General features: G+C 33.6%; 3 protein-coding genes across 3 annotated transcripts; all 3 read left to right on the top strand.

Moving 5' to 3' along the window:
* Positions 1-1518: 1518 nt before the first annotated feature.
* On the top strand, positions 1519-5102 carry LOC108338946 (receptor-like protein kinase 5). The gene is made up of 2 exons (XM_017576029.2): positions 1519-4330; positions 4520-5102. Exons 1-2 carry the CDS (start codon positions 1687-1689, stop codon positions 4861-4863), a joined length of 2988 nt encoding a protein of 995 aa, XP_017431518.1. The 5' UTR covers positions 1519-1686; the 3' UTR covers positions 4864-5102.
* An 8737-nt stretch (positions 5103-13839) lies between these two features.
* On the top strand, positions 13840-14910 carry LOC108339327 (uncharacterized mitochondrial protein AtMg00810-like). Its single transcript, XM_017576464.2, has one exon. It carries the CDS (start codon positions 13840-13842, stop codon positions 14908-14910), a length of 1071 nt encoding a protein of 356 aa, XP_017431953.2.
* Positions 14911-19836: 4926 nt separating this feature from the next.
* LOC108339949 (NAC domain-containing protein 73) lies at positions 19837-22546 on the top strand. Its single transcript, XM_052877361.1, has 3 exons — positions 19837-20496; positions 20644-20836; positions 21566-22546. Exons 1-3 carry the CDS (start codon positions 20395-20397, stop codon positions 22111-22113), a joined length of 843 nt encoding a protein of 280 aa, XP_052733321.1. The 5' UTR covers positions 19837-20394; the 3' UTR covers positions 22114-22546.
* Positions 22547-23774: the final 1228 nt, after the last annotated feature.

The following is a 23774-nucleotide window of genomic DNA, read 5'->3' as shown; positions in this document are numbered from 1 at the left end:
ATCATACAAACTGAATATATTCCAACAAGATATATTACATGATAATTTAACAGTACATAATCTGTACACAAGATTTAAGTTAAAAACTTGTCGAGGAGACTTCCAGGAAATAGAGGTGCGTCACAATGGACAACTTAAGTACCAAGTCTTTCCTTAGCCAAAGTGTTCCTCAACTAGTTTTTAACAAATTTCTTATTAACAGATTCAAAACAACAGCATATAATATTTACACCGAATATCAATATAGATAAACATACAGTAAGCATTAACAATATTCATACATAATTTCAAGACATGAATAGTAATAAAACAGTACTAAATCATAATATAAAAGCTTAGAAAGATTAGCTCCCCTACCTCTATTCCAGATTCCTCTTGATCTGAATTTATTTCCCCGAAACCCTTCAGAACCTCTACTCTTCTTGCAACTAAAAATTTCTCCCTAGCTCTTTCTTCTCTATTTCTCAAGCTCTCACTTGATTCCTCTTTTCTTGGTGCAAAATGCCCTTCCCTCCCATGGCTATTTATAGTAAAAAAAATTTACTATTCATTAATATTTTAATATTATTTATTATTTTAATATTATTTAAAAATAATATTTCAATCATTTTCTCACCAAATCTGATCCTAATTTCTACCTACTACTTTCTTCCATGCTAAGGAATCTTAATGCTGAAAATTTATTTTTACTATTTATTTTTTACTATTTACTATTCACTTTTTACTATTTACTATTCAATTTTTACTATTCACTATTCATTTTTTACTATTCGATTTTCTTAAAAAAAAAATACTAAACAAGTTATCAAAAATTTTAACCTCTCATTCTAAAATTACTATAATTTTATATTCAAAATATATATTTTTCTATCCATTAAAATTATTATTACTAATAAAATGCTAAAATTTACTATTATAAATTTTTTTTTCATGGGTCTTACACTATTAATATTTTCAAAAGATTTTAGAACAAAAATTATTTCTTTAGACGTAATTTGCTTTTAAAAAAATGGAAATTGTATCGTGAATCACACACAAGATACAGTGAACAGGAACTTAAACCTTCAGAAAATCTATCTTAAATTTAACATCTAAAAAATTGGTCGGAAACTTAACTGAAACATCTGACAAGGTCCTATTGAGAATTGAAAACTTAAAATTAAAGGTTCGTATAGTATAACAAACTAAATTTATTTTAAAATTATAGGGAATAAAAAATAAAATAAAAATTGATAAGAGTTAAATATATTTTTATTAATATTAAATATAAAATTGAAATTTACTTTTATCTCAAAATTTGATATATTAAACTTAAAAATAAATTATTTTTTTTTATCTAATAACATTAATTTTTTAGATTTTTTGAACGGTATTTAAATCCGATATTAAATTAAAAAGACTTTGTACATTCATTTATAAACAAATTTAAATTTCCCATCTTATAACTAAAAAGACACTCATCACTCTTAATAATATAATGTAACAGCTGGTGAGTTATGGGCATGATCGGATTTTGGAGTATGAAGCAGACACATGCACCAAAAACGTGAAATGCAGCATGACTGTGAAGACTTCTCGTGTTCTCGCACGGTTAACACGTCTCTTTGATCCATTCTCAAATCCAACATGGGACCCATCGCTGTCCCTTACTGTGCTTCTGTGTGTTACTTGTAGCAGTGTTTCGTCATGCAAATTCAGAGAAAAAACATTAACAAACGACCACTCCGAACACAACATATTTCTATCTTCGACAGAATGTTCGTGTTTTTTCTTTTCTTCCTCTTCCTTCTCTCTCCTCCGCGATTCTCTCTCTCTCTAACCCAAGACGGCCTTTTCCTCCTCGAGGCGCGCAGCCGCCTCTCCGACCCCCAGAACTCACTCTCCTCCTGGAACCCCGCCGCCTCCACCCCCTGCCAGTGGAGGGGCGTCACCTGCAACAATCATTCCGCCGCCGTCATCGCCATCGATCTCTCTTACTCCTTCCTCTCCGGCCCCTTCCCCGCCGCCCTCTGCCGCCTCCCCTCCCTCTCTTCCCTCAACCTCTCTTACAACCTCATCAACTCCACCCTCTCCGCCGTCTCTCTCTGCCGCTCCCTCCTCCATCTCGACCTCTCCCAAAACGCCCTTGTGGGTCCCATCGACTCCCTCGCCGCACTCACCTCTCTCCGCTACCTCGACCTCTCCGGCAACAACCTCTCCGGAGAAATTCCCGAGACCCTCGCTGCCCTACCCCACCTCGAAACACTCAACCTCGTTAGCAATCTTCTCACAGGTACCATCACCGCTTCACTCGGGAACCTTACTTCGCTGAAACGCCTTCAACTTGCTTACAACTTGTTCAAGCCGGGTCCCATGCCGAGTGAACTCGGGAAACTCGGAAACCTTGAAACGCTTTTTCTCGCTCTGTGCAACCTTCAAGGTCCCATTCCAGACACCTTCAGCAATCTCGTTAACTTGACAAGCCTCGACTTGTCTCAGAACAGCATCACCGGTAACATTCCGCAATGGTTCACGCGTTTAACGCGTGTGACCCAAATTGAGCTTTACCAAAACTCGCTCTCTGGGGAGCTACCCAGAGGAATGTCGAAGATGACGAGTTTGAAACTATTTGACGCGTCGAGGAACGAGTTGACTGGGACGATTCCGACCGAGTTGTGTGAGTTGCCACTCCAGTCACTGAATTTATTTGAGAACAAACTCGAAGGGTTTTTGCCGGGGGCCATTGCGCGTTCCCCGAACCTCTCTGAACTCAAACTTTTCAGTAACAGACTTATTGGAACATTGCCGAGTGATTTGGGCAGTAACTCACCGTTGAACCATATTGACGTTTCGCATAACCGGTTTTACGGTGAAATTCCGGCGAACATTTGCCGGCGGGGCCAGCTTGAGCAGCTAATCTTGATGTACAATTCGTTTTCGGGTGAAATTCCCGAGAGTCTCGGGAAATGCAAGAGTTTAATGAGGGTTCGGTTAAGAAACAATAATCTCTCGGGAAATGTTCCTGAAGGGGTTTGGAGTTTGCCCCGTTTGCATTTGCTTGAGCTTTTGGAAAATCACTTTTCTGGGTACATTTCTAAGGCGATTTCTGGTTCTTCCAGCTTGTCAAATTTGTTGCTTTCAAATAACCGGTTTTCTGGGTCGATTCCTGAGGAAATTGGGTTATTGGACAATCTTGTGGAGTTTGCTGCTAGTAATAATAATCTCTCGGGTCAGATTCCAGGGAGTATGGTGAAGTTGAAGCAGTTAGTTAATCTCGACCTTAGTTCTAATAATCTTTCTGGTGATCTTAATTTTGGTGGAATTGGTTACTTGAGTAAGGTCACTGACCTTAATCTGTCACATAATAGGTTGGATGGAAATGTTCCAAGTGAATTAGGAAGCTTTCCTGTGCTTAATTATCTTGATCTTTCTTGGAACAGTTTCTCTGGGGAGATCCCATTGCAGTTGCAAAATTTGAGACTATCTGAGCTGAATTTGTCTTACAACCAGCTTTCTGGGGATATTCCTCCTCTTTATGCCAATGCCAAGTACAAAACGAGTTTTATAGGGAATCCTGGTCTCTGTAGTCATCTCCCTGGGCTTTGTAATTGTTATGGTAGGAATAAGAACTGGAGGCACACATGGATTTTATGGTCCATTTTTGTGCTTGCTGGAGTTGTGTTCATTATTGGGGTGGCTTGGTTTTACTTCAGGTACAGGAAGGTGAAGAAAATGAAGAAAGGGTTATGCACTTCGAGTTGGAAGTCGTTTCACAAGCTGCAGTTTAGTGGGTTAGAGGTTGCTAAGTTGCTGAATGAGGCCAACGTGATAGGAAAGGGAGCATCCGGGAAGGTGTACAAGGTGGTGCTCAGCAACGGTGAGGTGGTGGCAGTGAAAAAAATGAGTGTAGGAGCCCCAAAGAAAGTGGATGAAAATGGTGGTTCCAGAAAAGATGAATTTGATGCTGAAGTAGAAGCACTGGGGAGGATCAGACACAAGAATATTGTGAGGTTGTGGTGTTGCTGCAACAGTGGGAACGACAAGCTTTTGGTTTTTGAATACATGCCAAATGGGAGCTTGGGTGATTTGTTACAGGGTAGCAAGAAGAGCTTGTTGGATTGGCCTAAAAGGTGTAAAATTGCTGTTGATGCTGCTGAGGGGCTTTCTTATTTGCATCATGATTGTGTCCCACCGATTGTCCACAGGGATGTGAAATCTAACAATATATTGGTTGATGAGGATTTTGCTGCAAAAGTTGCAGATTTTGGTGTTGCCAAAATGGTGACAAAAGCCGGCCAAGGGACAGAATCAATGTCTGTTATTGCAGGATCATACGGCTACATTGCACCAGGTTTGTGAAGTTTAGTTCAGAAACACATTTTAAAAAATATGCACTTTCTACTTGAATAATACTTCGTTTTGCATCTGAATGTAGTAATATTAACCATTATCAGTTAAGAGCTTTAAAGCTAGCCATAAATGTTACAATTTGTCTTCCTGTGAATTTAGTTGAACATGTGGTTACTTCATTGATGTGCAGAATACGCATACACTCTGAGGGTGAGTGAGAAGTGTGACATATACAGTTTTGGAGTGGTGATTTTGGAGTTGATAACTGGGAGACCCCCCATTGATCCAGAGTATGGTGAAAATGGTTTGGTGAAATGGGTTTCCTCTGCATTGGAACATGAAGGAGTGGATCATGTAGTTGATCCTACGCTGGACTACAGATTCAGGGAAGAAATAAGCAAGGTGTTGAGTGTAGGTCTGCAGTGCACCAGCTCCAACCCAATAACTCGCCCCACAATGAGAAAAGTGGTTAAAATGCTTCGTGAGGTTACAGCAGTGCCCAAACGCACAAGTGTAAACGATGGAAATGAATGACCCTTCTTACACTGTAGTTTGAACAATGTATTGCGAAAAAGGTGAAATATTGATGACATTAACGGCTCAGTTTCATCTTTTATATTACAGGGATGAAAAACTGAAGCTCGTGCTAGTCTAGGGTCGCTTTTTCTTATGCTTATGTTAGTTGTATCATACAGCCCATTCTAAGAAATCCTTCATGGAGCAAATACTGCATAACTAGTAAAAAACTGAATGATGAAAGTTGTATATCTTAATTTTGTCTATGTATGTTTAAAAAAAACAATTATAACTCACTTTAATAATATAACAATTTATATCAATATTTCGAGTTAAAAGAAATACAAAAATATATACCTAAAATATTAATATTTTGATGTCTAGATGTGTTTCTTTTTCATAAATATCAAAATATTACCTTTTCTTTATGTATATATATGGTTTGAAGATTATTTTTTTTATTTACAAATTTTAAAGTAAATGATGAAGTGACATAAGAAAAAATAATATCAAAAATGTAAAAATTTTATGTGTCAAAATATCACACAATTACACATTAAAATATTTTAAATATTTCTTTTGTAATTTATTATATGACTCATATACATTTAATTCCATGAGGTTTACTCCATTTTATTATATTTCTAGTTTGGCAAGTATCAACTTTCATAATATTATTTTTCATTCTACATTAATACGAATACTCAATACGTATAAAACATGTTTTCCATTTTTTCTTTAACAATTTCACAAAATTATCATTCAAGACTTCATTGCAATTCAACTTCTAAATAGTTACCCATTTACACACAACATGCAAACAATAAAGTACTAAAAATCCTTAATTCAAATTCAATTTAAGTTCCTCTTTAAGTTTCCATTTTTCCCAAACTATAATTATAAATTAAAAGAGATTAAATAATTAACTTCTCTTCTTTAATATTATTTTTCTCTTACACACATTCGTTGTTCATTCTAAACACACAAAAGTCTAATAAACGATTAAAGCACAATTTCATGGCCAAGAGCTAATAGAGATCCATCTAGAAGGTAGGAAAACTACAACAGCCAAAAGAAACCTACATGCAAAGAAGAAAACAGATTGTTTGAATGAAAAAAAGAAAAAAAAATGAACTTACTCAACATGAAATTGATCTTCCTAAATGTTCCTTAGCTACTTAATTCATTGTGATGCAATTTGATTTTGAACATGATGATAAATTGTAAATGAAATTTAAGAGAGAAAGAAAAGGTGGGAAGACTATGGGCACATGGAAAAGAATCAAGGAACACAAGAAGAGAAAGAAAAAATATCCACATGGGCCATATTTCGGGTTTAAAATTATTTCCAACAATAAGAATTTTCGTCCTAAAAAATTGACTTACCAAAAAATGAATAGATATAATTATTTTAACATCTTCTCAACTTCTTACGTGAAATCACTAGATGCCAGAATACATACTTGTTAATGATGTGACTTTTGGAAAAACATGTTCATCAAAAGGATTGTAAAGGTTTTCTTCTTTAATTTAAATGAGATTTCTACATGGATAAGGGTATTTTCAACCGGTTTTAATTCATTATAACTCTCTCATTAGTGGATTGTATTAACTCTAGTCCAATCTCCCTATATGCCTTATTAAAATAATAATAATAACTCTAGTACAATACTTTGTTGTTATTCTTCTGGGAATTGTTGGTCATTCGCTACACTAGGTTCTCCTAGGTTGCAACTTGAAATTGTATTTTTTAGTCGCCTTCTTCTTTGTAGCCACCTCACAGATTAGGGTCTTTTCTTGTTTTTCAACTATAGCAAGTCTAGGCTAGTATAGAAACAAATTTGATTACGTTCTTCATCATATTGTTATAGTTTTAAGGATGGTTATCCAATATCCATAGGAATTATGGCAACAGTGTCATATACTAGGCTGAAGGGTGTCTCTTTGGTTGAGGATTGGGGGTACAGCTGCATGCCTATAGTACTTCTAACAAGTCTTTTGGCCACCTACCCTTAGCCGAGCCCAATCTCTTCTTTAAATCCATTAAACTGGTTTTGTGCTTTATGCTGAGGCCGGTATAGAACTTGGGTAGCTCTTTATCTATAAACTGATGTGCATTATCGATAATGATGTTATGTGACATCCTGTATCGACATATTATGTTCTTCTAGGCAAAACGTTGAACCTGTTGAGTTGTGATGGTTTCTTGGGGCTCTACCTCGATGTACTTGTTACAATAGTTAATGCCGACTAGCAAAAATTTGACTTGGCATTTGTTTGGAGCAAAATGATCAAGAATATCCATTCCCTATTTTGCAAAAGGCTACAAGGAGAAGATATGGTGTAGTTCCTCTTGCTTGCTATGTATAAGGTTGTCGTGCTTTTGGCAAGGTATGCACCTTTTAACATAGTCAGTACAATCAACCTTCATAGTCGACCAGAAGTATCCAACTCATAGGATTCGTGTTGTCATGGTTCTCGCCTCATAGTGATACCCACAAATACCCTTGTGTGTTTCAAGAATTATGTACTTAGCCTGCTCTAGAGTAACACATTTCAATAAATGCCGACTATAGCCTCTTATAAATAGATCATCGCCCAATAGCGTATAACAAGCAACTCTTTTGACCTAACCTTTGAGGTAGTGAACATAGGATACCATCCATACTACTTCCCTAATGCTGACTTGTATGCACTCATCCATTTTATCAATGAATGGTGATGATAATATCAAAGTTTTGTATCTCCCATTGTTTTTAGTGCTTGCCAGTTTGGAGAGCACATCAACTTTCATACTCTTCTAGATATATGCTCGAGCTTGACTTCGACAAAGGTGTAGATCATGTTTTTGACAAGATGATAATATTGCAATAAGAATGCATCCTTCACTTGATAGTGTCTTGCCAAGTGACCAACAATAAGCTAAGAATTTGTTCGACATATGATTCTTCTTGGTCCTACTTCTTTGATCAAGATGAGGCTAACTATGCTAGCTTCATATTCAACCTAGTTGTTCAATGTCTTGAAGCCAAAATGAAGTGACTTCTCTATTAGGACATCATTAACATACCTTGTAAAATGTGTTATTTATACTTACTATTTATGAGTTTTTGATTAGGTAAGTCTAGGTCAATTGACTTAAATACTTGTTGATTTCTGAATCATTATAGTTAATCATGAGTTATGGTGATTAAGTATTTTGTATAATGTTGCACTAGTTGAATAGAGATGAGTTCACTACATGTCAACTTAATGGTCCAACATGTATTTATCCAAAGACGAGACCTATACTAGTATGACTGAGAAGTACTAGATCATATACAACATAGAAATCACTCAAAAATTATTATTACTTTATAACAACTATAAAAAAGAAATTAAAGTAGTTATTATTTTAGATAAGAGAAAGTATATATTTTTGTGATAGAGACATAATCAAGTTACCTCTTATTATTATAAAAATGAAAATGACAAGCATCAATTACTAAATAAATTTTAAATTAATAAAATAAAAACATTAAATTCACAGTAATTTTAATTAAGCACATGACTATTAAATGTTTTTAATACGCATAGACTTCTCAAAATAACACCTTTTTTTTAAAAAAAACAAATCAAATGTTCTACAAGTTAAAATCACTATATGCAAAAATCATGTTATATCAACTTGTCCAAAATTTATCATCTAATTTACACATAAGTTAGTTTTAGTCAAGGAAAAACTTTTCCTCGGTTTTCATTTCTATCATTCCCTTTCAAAAGTATTTAATGTGAAACTTTTACAAAGATACTTTTAATTAATTATATATAGATTTGTCAAATTACTTGAGCATGAGTTGGGACCAAAAAGGGCCATAAGACCAAAATAATCCTTTTCTAAATCAATCCACAGAATCAAATATTCATAAAATTCTATGGGTCAAGGGGTAGCTTTGCGTCTTTTTTTTAACATAATGACTATTTTATTTTTAATAATATATTCTTAATAATATATTCTTAATAATATTCAAAAGTTCTCTGTTAATATATTGATTTAACTAATTCTGTAACTTAATCATATTCACTAGTTATATATTTCTAAATTAAATTATGCAATTATATTAACATATAGTTTTTTGCTTTTTTAATTTTATAAAATTGTGTGTATGTTTATTCAATTTTGATATACCTATTAGCACTATTTTATAACAAAAATAACTTATTTTGATTTTTTTATGGATGATTCTTTTGAAAAAGAATTATTTCTTTTCAAAATTGAAAGACACTTATTATATTTTAGATGTCAAAACTAAAAATAAGTTAAAAGCTTATTTATACATAATAATTTTTAGTTTATATAGAAAATTTTATAAAAAATTATATTTTTACGAATACCTAAATATAAGTAGTTTCTAGACTTATAAAAAATGACTTATTTTGAGTATTTTTTTTTTTTAGATTACCTTAATTTTAAGCTTAAACAAACTCAACATTTATTATATTTTCAACTTTTCAAAATAATGAAATTATGTATTTAAAATATTATTACAATTAAAAAATTATTTTAAATAGCTTTTATAAAATCAATATTTATATATTCTTTAGAAATAATAATTTTTCATAATTAGAAGTACATATAAATTAACTTCTATTTTTAAATTCTTTTATAAAATAATCATTATACTTATTTCTATCAAAACTATCTCTTTCTTATTAGATAATAAAAAACTACATTTGTGTAATAAAATTCTTAAACTATAATTTTTTCTGGATATTTACATTGTACAAAGATGTTTGAAGTGAAGAAAAAAAAATATTAATAAGATATAATGAAAAAACTCGAATAATTAAAAATATATTAAAAATAAATTAATTTAGTTTTTTGGACAGCTTTATTCAAAAGAACATATACGTGATTTGTCATTGAGTTTTTGGCAGCAAGTTGGTGACTTGTTTGGTACAAATGTATATGAATAATGGTTGTGTAGTTAAATTATTTGGCCGTCTATCAGTGCATAATGTCTTTTGTCAACTTCTCAAAAGTGTGTACCTCTATGTCCCTTATTCTCCCTCTACTTGTCATAAATAACTACTAATTACTTAGATTATTGATTTCTTTTAAATAAATTATATTTATAATATTTTATTCATATGCATTTATCAAATTTGTATACACACACTCTTTGGGAAAATCTTACACAAATTACGATGACTTTTAAAATATGAAGTGAATCTTCACAACATTGGAAGACAAGAGTCCAAATGGGGGGAAATTCTTAATGGATATGGAAAGTGATTATGTCAAGACCTTTGTCTTTCCTACATGGTCAACTCTTCTTATGGCTTATATAATTATGGTTATGAATTCGGGTAGAAACTTTTAAGATTTTTAAAAATATTAGATGTATTAAATTTGAATTCTTTTATTTTATTTTTAAGTATTTGTTTAAAAACAAATTATCTCTAATTACAATCTAATTAGTCTAATTACAATCTAATAATTAGTCTAATTACAATCTAATTATCTCTAAATTTAATTTCAAACTTGATCAATTTCTACTAAACAATCGATCGTATTATTGCAATTGCAATTGGTATGTACCTGTTGAAGTGTAATAAAAACAGAAAAAACAGTTATTCTCATGTATATAAAACTCTGTAAATTCAGTTTCATACTGTTAATACACAAGTTGAGGTTATTCAGAATTACCTGGGAGTCCTAGCAAACTGTTGTTTTTCATCTGGAGCTGTGAGAGTGGTGGTGCACTGCCGTGTGTGGTGGTGATTGTGGAAGAAGGGATTGTGCCCTAGCAGAGAGTCGTGTGACTCTTTCTCTCTGATCCTCATCTCTCATTTTCTTTCTCTTACTAAAACGTGCGTATTACGTTTTAAGAAAAGATAATATCTGGAGGGGGGTTTTACGTTTTTACCCTTATTCTAATATGGTATCAAGAGCATAGGTTCGTGTTGTTGCTTTCCTGGTGAGTGATCTGGAATTGAGTGTATCCAGAGGAGAAGAAAGAAGGTTTCTTTGAGTGGTTAAAGATCAAAGAAGTTTCAAGAACTCAGCAAGAAATGATGGCATGATTAGGGGGAATACAAGGGCCACTACCAGTGTTTGATGGGAAGCAGTTTGAAGACTGGCGCATTAAAATGCAAGCCATTTTTGGCTTCCAGGATGTTTCAGAGGTGATAGAAGATGGGTTGCCTGAGGTGAGTGACAGGGCCACTGAAGAAGAGAAAAAGAGTTATAAGTGGCAAGTAAAACTGGATAGCAAGGCAAGGTTTCTGCTATACCAGTGTGTCAGCCCAATGATCTTCAACAAGATCTCCAAGGCTGCTACTGCTAAGGAGGTATGGGACATCTTAGTTAAGACTTATGGTGATGGAGACAGAAACACAAAAGTGAAACTGCAAGCACTGAGAAGACAATTTGAAATTCTAGTCATGGAGGAGAATGAAACTGTGGCTGAGTACTTTGATAAAGTATAAGAATTAGTGAATAAGATGAGGGCTTGCAAGGATGGAATATCTGATGAGTATATAGTTGACAAGATCCCGAGAACATTATCATCCAGATTTGATAATGTTGTGGTTGCTATAGAGGAAACCAGAAGGAAGGAAACCATGGAGATAGAGGAGTTGTTGAACTCATTGGAGGCTCATGAATTTCGTATTAATGAGCGCAGACAATGCCAGGAGCAGGCCCTGTAGGCCAGATCTCAGTGGAAAGGCAAGAAGGTGTTCAAGAAAGGAGGTAAAGGTAACAAGAAGGGCAAAGACTCACTGGACCAGCAAGGAGAAGAGTCCAGTGAGTCAAGCAAAGTGAAAAATCAGAAGAGTTGTGAATGGAAATTTGATAAAAAGAAGGCCAAGTGCTATAATTGTCAGAAACCTGACCATTATGCCAAGGATTGCTGGAGTGGTGAAGGTGCTAAAAACAAACCAAAGAAGAGGGCTAATTTGGCTCAAGAGGAGGAATCTGACTCAGAACCAGTGATGTTGATGGCTAAAACTGAGGAAGACTCATCAGAAAAAGATGTGTGGTACCTAGATTCTGGGTGCTCTACCCATATGACAGGTAGAAAAGATTGGTTTGTGGGAATTAAGGATGCTGCACAAGGAAAAATCAGGTTTGCTGATGACAGAAGCTTGATGGCAGAGGGCACAGGCAGAGTGGTTCTAAGGGATGCAGAAGGAAAGGAAGTCACAATTGAAGAGGTACTGTATGTACCAGGATTGAAATCAAACCTGCTAAGCTTGGGGCAGCTACTGTAGAAAGGTTATGTGATGAAAATGGAGGACAACAGCCTCAGAATTTTTAATCAACAGAAGATAATGATTGTGCAAGCTCAGCTGTCACACAATCGGACGTTCAGGGTTGTGATGAGTGCAGTAAAACACCAGTGCTTCACTGCCTCAGAGAGTAAGGAGGAATGGTTATGGCACTTGCGGTTTGGACATTTGAATTTTAGAGATCTGTCTCTGTTAGGACAGAAAAGAATGGTGAATGGACTGCCTAAGGTTGAGATTCCTGACACAGTGTGCAGTGAGTGTGTGCAGTGTAAGCAAACAAGGGGCAATTTCCAAAAGAATCTACCCCAGAGATCTACAGAAAGACTAGGAGTAGTCTATTCTGATGTGTATGGGCCAATACAGGTTGAAACACCAGGAGGTAGTAGGTACTTTCTATTGTTTATTGATGACTACACCAGGAAGTGTTGGGTGTACTTAATCAAGAGGAAAGGGGAGGTACTGCAGGTGTTTCAGAAATTTAAAAGGATGGTGGAGAAGCAATGTGAGCAGAAGATTAAAGTCTTGAGAACAGATGGAGGTGGAGAATACATTTCCACTGAATTCAAGACTTTCTTTGAGCATGAAGGGATTGTGCATGAGGTTACTCCACCATATACACCACAACATAATGGTGCAGCTGAAAGGAAGAACAAGACTCTACTGAACATGGTGAGATGTATGCTAAAAAGTAAGGGGTTGCCTAATTTTTTATGGGGAGAGGCTGTTGTGACAACCACTTATATACTGAATTTGTCTCCAACAAAGAGACTAGAGGGTCTGACACCTGAAGAGGCGTGGACAGGTGTGAAACCAGATGTTAAACATTTGAGAATCTTTGGATCTATATGCTATAAGCATATACCAGATCAACTAAGGAGGAAGCTGGATGACAAAGGTGTGCCACTGATTCTTGTGGGCTATAACCCTACTGGAGGTTACAAGTTGTATGACCCTATATCAGGGACAGCATGTATCAGCAGGGATGTTGTTGTTGATGAAAGTGGGGCTTGGCAGTGGAAAGCAGCTGAGCAGGAATCTCCAACCATCTCTTTGGAAGATATCACTGCTGCAGTTGAAACAGAAGAGGATAGTGGGAATGACAGACAGAGAAGATCATCCAGAACTCCACAACTGCCAGTACACTTGAGAGACTATGACTTGTCCTATGAAGCTACCCTAACAGCAGATGGACAGTGTGTTCATTATGCTCTAATTGCAGAGGCTGAACTAGTAGAATTTGAAGAAGCAGTTAAAGATGAGAAATGGCATAAAGCCATGGAGGAGGAGATTGACTCCATAGAAAGGAACCAGACCTGGGAGCTGGTGGAATTACCCTCTGGGAAGAAACCCATAGCATTAAAGTGGGTTTACAAGTCAAAAATAAATCCACAAGGCATTGTTGTGAGGTATAAGGCAAGGCTGGTGGCTAAGGGATTCTTACAGAAGGCTGGAGTTGATTATGGTGAGGTCTTTGCTCCTGTGGCAAGGGTGGAAACTATCAGGTTAGTGGTATCTTTGGCCACTAAATTTTGCTGGTCTTTGCACTAGCTTGATGTGAAGTCAGCCTTCCTAAATGGAAGACTGGAGGAGGAGGTTTATGTAGTGCAGCCATAGGGTTTTGAAGTCAAAGGACAGCTGGACAAAGTGTATAGGCTGAGGAAAGCTCTCTATGGGCTTAAGCAGGCTCCAAGAGCCTGGAACCAGCGTATTGATGGTTTCATGGGCAGTCTTGGGTTTGAAAAGTGTGTTTCAGAACACGGTGTGTATGTGCAAAGCTGTCAGCACAAAGGCAGAACAGAGAAGTTGATTGTGTGTCTCTATGTAGATGACTTGTTAGTCACTGGAAGCTGTGAAGAATTAATTTCAGCTTTCAAAACTGAAATGCAAAATGAGTTTGAAATGAGTGATCTTGGAAGACTCAGTTACTTTCTTGGCATTGAGTTTACCAAGATGGAAGGTGGAACAATGATGCACCAATCAAGGTATGCTTTAGATCTGCTGGAAAAATATGAGATGAGTGACTGTAATGCTGCAAGTACCCCTGCAGAAGTAGGATTGAGACTGGAAAAGGAGCCAGAAGAGGAAGCTGTTGATCCAACAGCTTACAGGAGGATGGTTGGAAGTCTTAGGTATCTCTGCAACACCAGACCAGATTTGAGCTATAGTGTTGGAGTGATAAGCAGATACATGGAGTGTCCTAGAGTATCACACTTGATTGCTGTCAAACGGATACTGAGATATTTGAAGGGTACACACTCATATGGGATTCTGTTAAGAAAAGGAGAGGCTGGAGAAGAAGTACAAATTACTTCTTACTCAGATGCAGACTGGTGTGGAGACAAGACTGACAGAAAAAGCACTGCAGGGTACATTTTCTTCATGGAAGGGTCTCCTATTTCTTGGAGCTCTAGAAAGGAACCAGTAGTTGCTTTGTCATCATGTGAGGCAGAGTACATAGCTGCCTGTGAAGCTACGTGTCAAGCAACCTGGCTGAGATCATTGATAGAAGGACTGAAAATTGAGCTGTCTGAGAAGAGGGTGAGACTAATGGTTGACAACAAATCAGCCATAAATCTTGCTAAACATCCTACATCACACGGTAGGAGTAAACACATTGAGACCAGATTCCACTATATCAGGGAACAGGTCAGCAATGAGAGACTAGAGATTGTAGACTGCAGATCCGAAGATCAACTTGCAGATATACTGACTAAAGCCCTTAAAGGCGAACACTTTCTGAAACTCAGAAAGCAAATCGGGATGGTGCAAGCTGAGACTTTGAAAAATTAGGGTTTCCTTCACGGAGAAGGAGATCGGACAAGGAGGTGTTTTTCCCCGGTTTTAATCGGTGAAAAACATGTGCATGCTTGAAGAAAGGTGGTTTTACCGATGTTAATCGGTAGAAGTTGCTGAAAATCAAGGAGGAGAAGATTTTCACTGATTCAATCGGTGAAAAAGAGGGATTTCAACATTTAATCGTTGTTTTTTCAAAGTTTTTCTTAGGAGGAGTGTTGAAGTGTAATAAAAACAGAAAAAACAGTTATTCTCATGTATATAAAACTCTGTAAATTCAGTTTCATACTGTTAATACACAAGTTGAGGTTATTCAGAATTACCTGGGAGTCCTAGCAAACTGTTGTTTTTCATCTGGAGCTGTGAGAGTGGTGGTGCACTGCCGTGTGTGGTGGTGATTGTGGAAGAAAGGATTGTGCCCTAGCAGAGAGTCGTGTGACTCTTTCTCTCTGATCCTCATCTCTCATTTTCTTTCTCTTACTAAAACGTGCGTATTACGTTTTAAGAAAAGATAATATCTGGAGGAGGTTTTACGTTTTTACCCTTATTCTAATAGTACCGATTGATACATAGATTACAAATAATTTTAAATAACTCACTTAAAAGTTATTTTTAGTACATTAAATAATAAGGTTTGAAAAAGAGTATATATTACATCATATATAATAGATATGAATCATAATAAATGTTAGTATTATTTATTGTTGAAATAAAGTAATAATATTTTTAAAAGTAAAAAAATTGTATAGTTTCAAAGTTTATATATAATTTAAACTAATATTTATTATATATGCTGAAATTATTTGCATCCGATAAGACAATGTCCTGGACACCAATTTAATAAAATTGCAATAATCAAGCAAACAAAGTATGTGCATTAAAATTTGGTAGTTACCATGTTTTGGGTTTAGGATCTCTTAAGAAAATGACTGGAAAGTTCTACTTTTCTTTTTGAATATTTTAGAATTAATATGACATAAATTAATACACTTAATAGAACTGCTCCCTCTAGATGCCAAAACTTTGCTATTTATATGAAAGAAACACCTAAAATAAAATTATCTTAGAAAACATATTCTACTAACAGCTGATGACGTAGAATATGAGATTTTATATGAATTGTTAAGAGTAACGGTTATGCTATACCCCTTTGTAAATGGGATCTACCTAATAATTTGTGTAGAATGATAACCTGTGTTGTAAAGGAAAACGCTTTTGTTGTAATAGTGTTCTTTTCAAAGAATGTCCATTATTTACAAAATGGTATTTTAGGGTTTCTTCACTTAAATAAATTTGGAGGAGAGTGGTGGAATGAATTTGAGAAAATTTGAAAATAATTTTTTTTATTGTTTATTCGAGTGAAGTTGGAAGTAAATTTTTTTAATCTGTCACATCAATCAAATCCTACACTAATTCTCACAAATGTTACTTCCAAATTCACTCAAATAAACAATAAAAAAATTTATCTTCAAATTCTCTCAAATTCACTCAATCACTCTCTTCCAAATCCATTCAAGTGAATAAAGGGTTAAGGAATTTTCTAGGTGTAATAAAGTTTGGAAATCCCCTCTTCACAACTTGTTCTGGCAGTTTTTCTATTGGAACCCCTTGATCACTACTTCCATCCCTATATCAATAACCAAAAGACTAAAATACTCTTCTTGCTGTATTACTATTGTCACTGTTACTATCAGTATCGCTTTTGCCAGTATTGTTATTGCTACAGCTGCCACCAACCTACATATATGTTATCCATAGTTGTTGCATTGTGAGAGGAGGAAGAAGAAGAGAATCTTATTTTGGAAAACTTATTGCATCTAATTTCAGAATACATCACTTTTATTTTGAAAAGTTTGTTCTTAGAAACTCTTTTCAAAAAGTTCTTTCCACAGAAGACATCATATGTTTCGGAAAATTTGTTCTAGAAATTTTGTTAAAGAAAACTTATTAAAAATGCATTTTATGTATTCTAGAATCTATTTCTGAAAATCCTATTTCAGAAATTGTGTTTTGAAAATTCTAAAAAACTTGTTTCAAAAGATTTTTAGAACAGATAATTCAGAAATTATCTTTACAAAAGGTAAAATGGTTATTTTAAATTCATGTAGGCGAAGTTAGAAATTCAGGAGGTGCAGAAAGGAAAAGCCCGATCTCATATTTGCCTATATCGGGCTTTTAATTTTTTGACCGATTTCTGTTTAGGTTGCATTTTAACCGCCCATCGTGTAAACGGACATATATTTTTATATTGGATAAATAAAATTGAGTAAATTAAAAAATTTAACCACATGGCTACCACTGTTGAACTAAGATGTATTCACACCATCTGCACAAACTGTTTCAATTGTTAATTACTCTTCCTAAACAATTAAACAGCTCATATTCAATTAATCCAATAAATTAAACAATTTGATATGAATTTTAAAATAATAAATTTAGGTTATAATAGATTGGTCAGGTTAGATCAATCCATTCGACCGATGCTCATCCCTAATCTAAGGTATTGAGGTAGATGGAATAGTAAAGCATGGAACACACTTGGAGATGTGGGGTGATCTAAGAAGGTTAAAACAAATGAGAGATATCCTGCTACGTATAAAAGAGTAACCTATACATGGGGACTATGGAAGGAATAATTTGCAAATGCTTCAACTATATTCAAACCTGTTATGATTAAACATCAGTATAACTAGTTACAATTCTGACTTAACATTAGCATAGAAGGGTAGCTTGTGCATTGATTAAGGATAATATGTTTCATTAAAATTAAGGATTTGTCGGATTTAACCTCAAAGAGTATCCAAAGTATGAGATTTTTGAAAAGCACAGTTAGTAATACAAAATGAAAGCTCTTGACATGATCATGCTAAGCTTTGCAAAACTAACAATATAGAACTGGATAAAAGTGAAAAAAAAAATCAGTGTGATGCTAGAGTGTTAAACATATGATTGAAAATTAAGAGATATTATACAATAAAACTAACAACACACTGGGTGCAATTAAGGACTTTTGTATAGTTCTTGAGAGTTTCGAGGCTTGATCAACTTCTTGATTAAAGAAGTCTATCATTTATCTTAATGGGTTTAAAGTTGGAACATTGCTTAACGAAATTAAAAAAAACAAACCATTGTTTTCCAAGATAATTAAAATCCTTGTTCCCTAGGTGCTCCGTTGGGTGAATGAAAAAGTGATTAAAAATATAAATCGCATTTAATTTAATGTTACTTAAGAATTGAAATAAAGAACAATTTAATTCACTTTATTTCTTTAAAGTAAATAATACATATGTTAAGGGATTTGAGATCAAAACAAAAAAATAAGCTTTAAAGTTAAAACACAACCTTCTAAAATAATAGAAAAAAATTTAAAATGAAATAAGCTCATTTGTCAAATGTGCCTAATTTGGCGAATCGAAAGTTTTTTAAACTACTCAAATTAATAAATTAGAGATTAGCTTATAAGATTCTCCAATATACTTTAATTGATAATTATAAACTATAAATTATTAATTATACTTTTTTAATAATTAGCCATATTAAAAAATGGTTAGACTGTTTTAAATATTAAAACCTTATAGCTTATTTAATTAATAAGTGATCTTAAAAGTCATCTCTATTTACTAAATAAACTTTCCTCTTCCAAGTATGTATACATTTCATATACGTTTATCTAATACTAAAGTCACCCCATTTAATTTGGTTTACATACATACAGTTCAATTTTCAATATCCATGGTGCCATCAATGTACTAAACTATATAATTAAAATATGAAGTTCTGAATAATTACTAGAAGATATGAAGAAAATATGTACAATGAATTTCTATTCAAATTAAAAAAATAAGTGAAAAAAACAACAACCTAGTACTCCACCTTTCTCGTGTAATTTATGACTAGAAAGGCATAATATTATAGCTATTAATAAGATGAACTAGAATATCAGCTTATCATGTGCACTCGCACGGCAAAATCTGCCCTATTCAAAACACTTATCATTGCAAGGAAAATTACATTCCAACCAATTCAGTGGAAAACTTTTTTTTCAAAACAAACAATATGCACGTCTGTAGTGGTTGGACGTACGGATTTATATACATAGCATAGACAAGATTTAAGAAAATTAAATACTCATCTATATATATATTCATATAAGCATGTTTCATATTAACTTATTTAAACAAAATTTTAATTTTAATTAGACTATTTTAAATATAAAATCAACAAGCAAAAGAATATATCTAATTAATTTCATGGCAAGGAGACCTAATGAGGAGTCATAATTGTTTTCTCCTATGTATAGAAATGCATGAAATGGATGGATCGGAACTCCACAACTGCCAGCACATAAACAAACGTAGGGACAGTACTTCCAATCTTAGGGAAACTCATTAATTTTTGCAAAAACCTGTCTTGTTCATCTGTACAAATCATATGCAGAATGAACTTGAGAAGTAAAGTTCTTATTGGTTAAAGAAATGTTGAAAAATGTTGTAGACAATTTTCCAGTATTATAATTATACTCTCTTGACACAAGATCACGTTTGCTTTGGCCATATGGCAAAAGATAATGTATCCCTACAACCATTGTTGACATTGAGAGCTATAAGACTGTCTAGGTCACCGTAGAACATGAAAGAGAGAGATAAGGGTTTCTTAGTATGCATGAGAAGTCTACGTGAAGAAATGGAGTTATGGTTGGCTGAAAATGTTTCACTTCTATTTTATTTTTTTTTTATTTTTTTTCCGGTATTTATATATTTTTTAACTTTATCTACACTCCAGGGTGACATTGGACCTAAATTCTTTGTGCTTATACATTAGGTTGCCCTAATCCCACTCAACTCTCTATCCATATTATAATTGTTTCTTTTCCAAATATAAACCTGATTTGTTTAAGAAACTCGTAAGAGCTAGCTTTAGTCAGAGTAAAAGGGACAAAAACACTTGCAAAAACAAAAGGGGAGGAAAAACCTACATTTATTCTTGTACAAGTTTTCACATACACCATGTACAAAGAAGAACCAAACTTGAGATCAAAGCAATCCTATTTTTTTATTCTTATATGTTTCCTGTGCAACCAACCCTCTTTCTGATTGTTAATCTCATTCTCTATTTAGATTTTTGGGCATCTCTTTCTCACTTTGTCGTTAAGTGCAAGCACAGAGGTTGGGGAAACCACTGCAATATTATTCACGACTCATGCAAAAGTGAGGGAGAATTTAATTCCTTCCCACCACTCCTTCATAGTGGCATGAGGCTGCAAGCTTTAGGAGAGACAAGTTTTCCTTTTTCTCCCTTTTTTTTAATTATTACTACTTTCAATCCCTCTCTTAACTAAAACGTTTCACACACTCTCTCCCTCTCTCTCCTTTAGTTTCTGTTCCTTTTTGTTTTATAGCAACAGAAGAGAGCGAAACCAAAGAACAAAAAGAGGGTGTCCATAAATGGAATGAGTGACGAAAACAAGAGAAAAGCAAGAAAATGACTCAGTGCAGTGACCCTAACATCATAGTGGAGGGACGAAAGGATAGCTTAATTAGAACTTGTCCTACATGTGGTCATCATATCAAATGCCAAGAACAGGTTCTTCTTCTTTTTACTACTGTAAAAAACTATCAACCCTTTTGTTAATAAAATGTTATCTTTATATATCATTACCCTTTTGGTTAGTTTTTATCTAGTTTGATTCATTTCTCGGTTTTTTTGGTGGCATATTTCGATTTGGTATAGGGAGGTGGAATTCATGACTTACCAGGACTTCCTGCTGGTGTGAAGTTTGATCCTACAGATCAAGAGATTCTTGAACATTTGGAAGCGAAGGTTCGATCTGATATTCATAAGCTTCATCCTCTCATTGATGAGTTTATTCCCACTCTTGAAGGCGAGAATGGAATCTGCTATACTCACCCAGAGAAATTGCCAGGTCAAATAAAATATCTAAATATATACATCCTGTTTGATTCTTTCCAATTTCTGATGAGTCTAATTAATCTTTCAAATTTTACATTTTATTTGGATAAAATTCTCTCTATATATGTCAAAGAGAAGAGTTATATCATTAATAGACTCTCAGTAAAATCTGTCTTTGCATTATTATTAAAGCCTCACTGTTATGCAATTTATATTGACTTTGCAACACATATATATCAGTTTTGTTGAAAAGCAACAATTTTGTGGCAGATGACCATTTACATTATCAATTTTAAGTTGAAATTATTTATATTATCTTATATATATCTGGACCAGTGGCGAAAGTAGAACCACAGATATCAACGTGTCTTTTTTCTTTTTCAGGGGTGACAATATAATACTTTTTTATGCATAAACTTTAAGGAATTGAAAACTTTGAGGATGATATTACCCTTCAACTAACATAGCTATATTACGCAGCACCTTCTTATTTCCTTTCCCTTATCTTAACTATGCACGTTGTACAGTTCTTCTGTCAGATGATATTAATTATAGTCTCATTGAAGAAAAGTCAAATTTTTAGTTCCACATGAAAAACCAATATCAAATCTTTATCAGTAAAGTGTTTACATATATCATCATTGTGAAAGAAAACATGCTCGTGAGAAACAAAAGAGAAACACATGATTTTTGTTTTTCATCTAAAAGATGAATTTGTAACAGACATTATAGTTTTGTGCAGGAGTTAGCAAAGATGGTCTGATCCGGCATTTCTTTCACAGGCCTTCAAAGGCATACACCACAGGAACAAGGAAGAGGAGAAAGGTGCATTCAGATGAAGATGGCAGTGAGACACGTTGGCACAAAACAGGTAAAACAAGGCCAGTCTACAACAGTGCCAAGTTGAAAGGGTACAAGAAAATCCTTGTACTTTACACAAACTATGGAAAACAAAGAAAGCCAGAGAAGACAAACTGGGTGATGCACCAATACCACCTTGGCAGTGATGAAGAGGAAAAAGAAGGGGAGTTAGTGGTGTCTAAAGTTTTCTACCAAACACAGCCTAGACAGTGCAGTTCCCTCATGAAAGACTCATCAGTTCCTGAGAAAAACATGAAGGGTCAAAGTGTGCATGAGGTGATCAATAGCAGAAACAAAAACAACGGCTTTGTTGAGTATTACCATTCAAATTTCATCTCATTTGATCAAAGTGCTCAACACAGACCAACCACTGCTCAAGTAATTTCCCATTTTCCTGTTCATGAAGGTGCTTCTTTCAACATTCCTTGAACGAAGCAATGAACAGTTATTATAAGGTGAAACTATATTAAATATATATACATTGAATTCATAATGCTGAGGCATTTCAATTATATATTATGAAAAAAATGAAATAAGTTAATTAACCTGCTGTAGTTAGGAGGGGGAAAGGTGGGAAGAATAAGGAGAGAAATTGCTTCATTGAAAACTAATGCATAGATACTCATATTATGCAGAAAGAGAATGGGAAGTAAAGAAGAAGATTTAGGTGTAACACTTTTTTATTTTCTCTTTTCTTCCCTCTCTGTATGTATTTTTTAGGCTACTTAGCTTCTACATATCATGCTTTGTACAGTAGATTGAACGGCATCATGCCCTTTCTTGTGTACTTCACCTCTTCAACTACAGAATCTGTTTCTATGCCTTTTTCCATCAAACTTTTAATTGATTGAAAACTTAATCATATTTATTGTCTTAAGATTTAATTCAGGATATATATATATATATATATATATATATATATATATAATTTATTCTTAAAAAATATTTTAAACTTAAAAGTAATTCTACTTATTACCATTTTTATAATAAAATATTATCTTTTATAATTTTGATATTAAGTAATAACATTAATTATTTATATATTATTGCTTATACTTCATATTTTTAAAGGAATTGATTAAAAATACCTTTCATGAATAAATATTTTTTTGAAATAAATATCAAACATACGCATTTTGAATGAACAGAAAAGTACGTAACCTTTTATTAAATTATTTGTGTTAAAAATATTTTCAATCATAAGTTATCGCTTCCTCCTAAATTTTCAATCATAAATTATACTTTTAGTACAAATTTATTTAAACGTTGACGTGTAGAAATAAAACAATAGCAGGATACTTGAGTAAGTATAGGATTTAAAGGATAAGTAAAAAAAATGTAAGTATTTAAGAATATTATTTAATACTGTTAATTTAATTATGTTAAATGGAATATTCACATATAAATTTAATGTTGTTATAATTTTGGTTAAAAAAAAACAATGTTAAGTTGTAAATAGTTTTTGCTGGTGGCAGAAACAAAGAAAAATTACAACAGACTATAAATTATATTTTGATGTGTTTAACAACACAATTATTAATCTGAGTTCAAACTATTATTGCATGACATTGAAGACTGAAGAAGGTGCTTGATATCCATAGGTTAAGTAAAAGCTGGATTAGAACCATTGTATGACTCTGTGGGATGGAATTCAGTAAACTATCATTATATGAATTATTGACTTGAATTTATGATAAATAAACTATCATTATATGAAATTTGTTATCATCTACGCCAAAGTTACTTAGAGATTATCTATGAAATATATATGACTTTAATTCTCATATTTTATTATTTAATCCTTCTATATAACAGAACATTCTTTATTACGGTATTTTAAAGGATAAAATATAAAATCATGATACTCAAAAAGATTAAAAAAAGTTATGATATTCATTGAAATTAAATGAAAAAAATATAATTTTTAACTAAAATTAATTCTAAAAAAATCAATTTTCTAAAAGCTAAAAGTTTAACTTTAATCAAAACTTGTAGAACTACAATGGTTTAAAAATATTATTCGTGTTTCTGGGCTTGGCCTAGGCCTGTAAATCCCTAAAGTATTCCTTCTATTTACAGCCCCTTATGTC

The sequence above is a fragment of the Vigna angularis genome, chromosome 5 (genome assembly GCF_016808095.1).
Source record: "Vigna angularis cultivar LongXiaoDou No.4 chromosome 5, ASM1680809v1, whole genome shotgun sequence".
In the NCBI taxonomy this organism is placed as follows: Eukaryota; Viridiplantae; Streptophyta; class Magnoliopsida; order Fabales; family Fabaceae; genus Vigna; species Vigna angularis.
Note: the sequence above shows the minus strand (reverse complement) of the source record. Positions and strands in the feature narration are given on the sequence as shown.

Coding starts and splice junctions, on each gene's coding strand:
- LOC108338946 (XM_017576029.2), top strand. CDS start 1,687: ATGCAAATTCAGAGAAAAAACATTAACAAACGACCACTCCGAACACAA. Junction 4,331..4,519: donor ATACGGCTACATTGCACCAG/GTTTGTGAAGTT, acceptor ATTGATGTGCAG/AATACGCATACACTCTGAGG.
- LOC108339327 (XM_017576464.2), top strand. CDS start 13,840: ATGGGCAGTCTTGGGTTTGAAAAGTGTGTTTCAGAACACGGTGTGTAT.
- LOC108339949 (XM_052877361.1), top strand. CDS start 20,395: ATGACTCAGTGCAGTGACCCTAACATCATAGTGGAGGGACGAAAGGAT. Junction 20,497..20,643: donor ATATCAAATGCCAAGAACAG/GTTCTTCTTCTT, acceptor GATTTGGTATAG/GGAGGTGGAATTCATGACTT. Junction 20,837..21,565: donor TCACCCAGAGAAATTGCCAG/GTCAAATAAAAT, acceptor AGTTTTGTGCAG/GAGTTAGCAAAGATGGTCTG.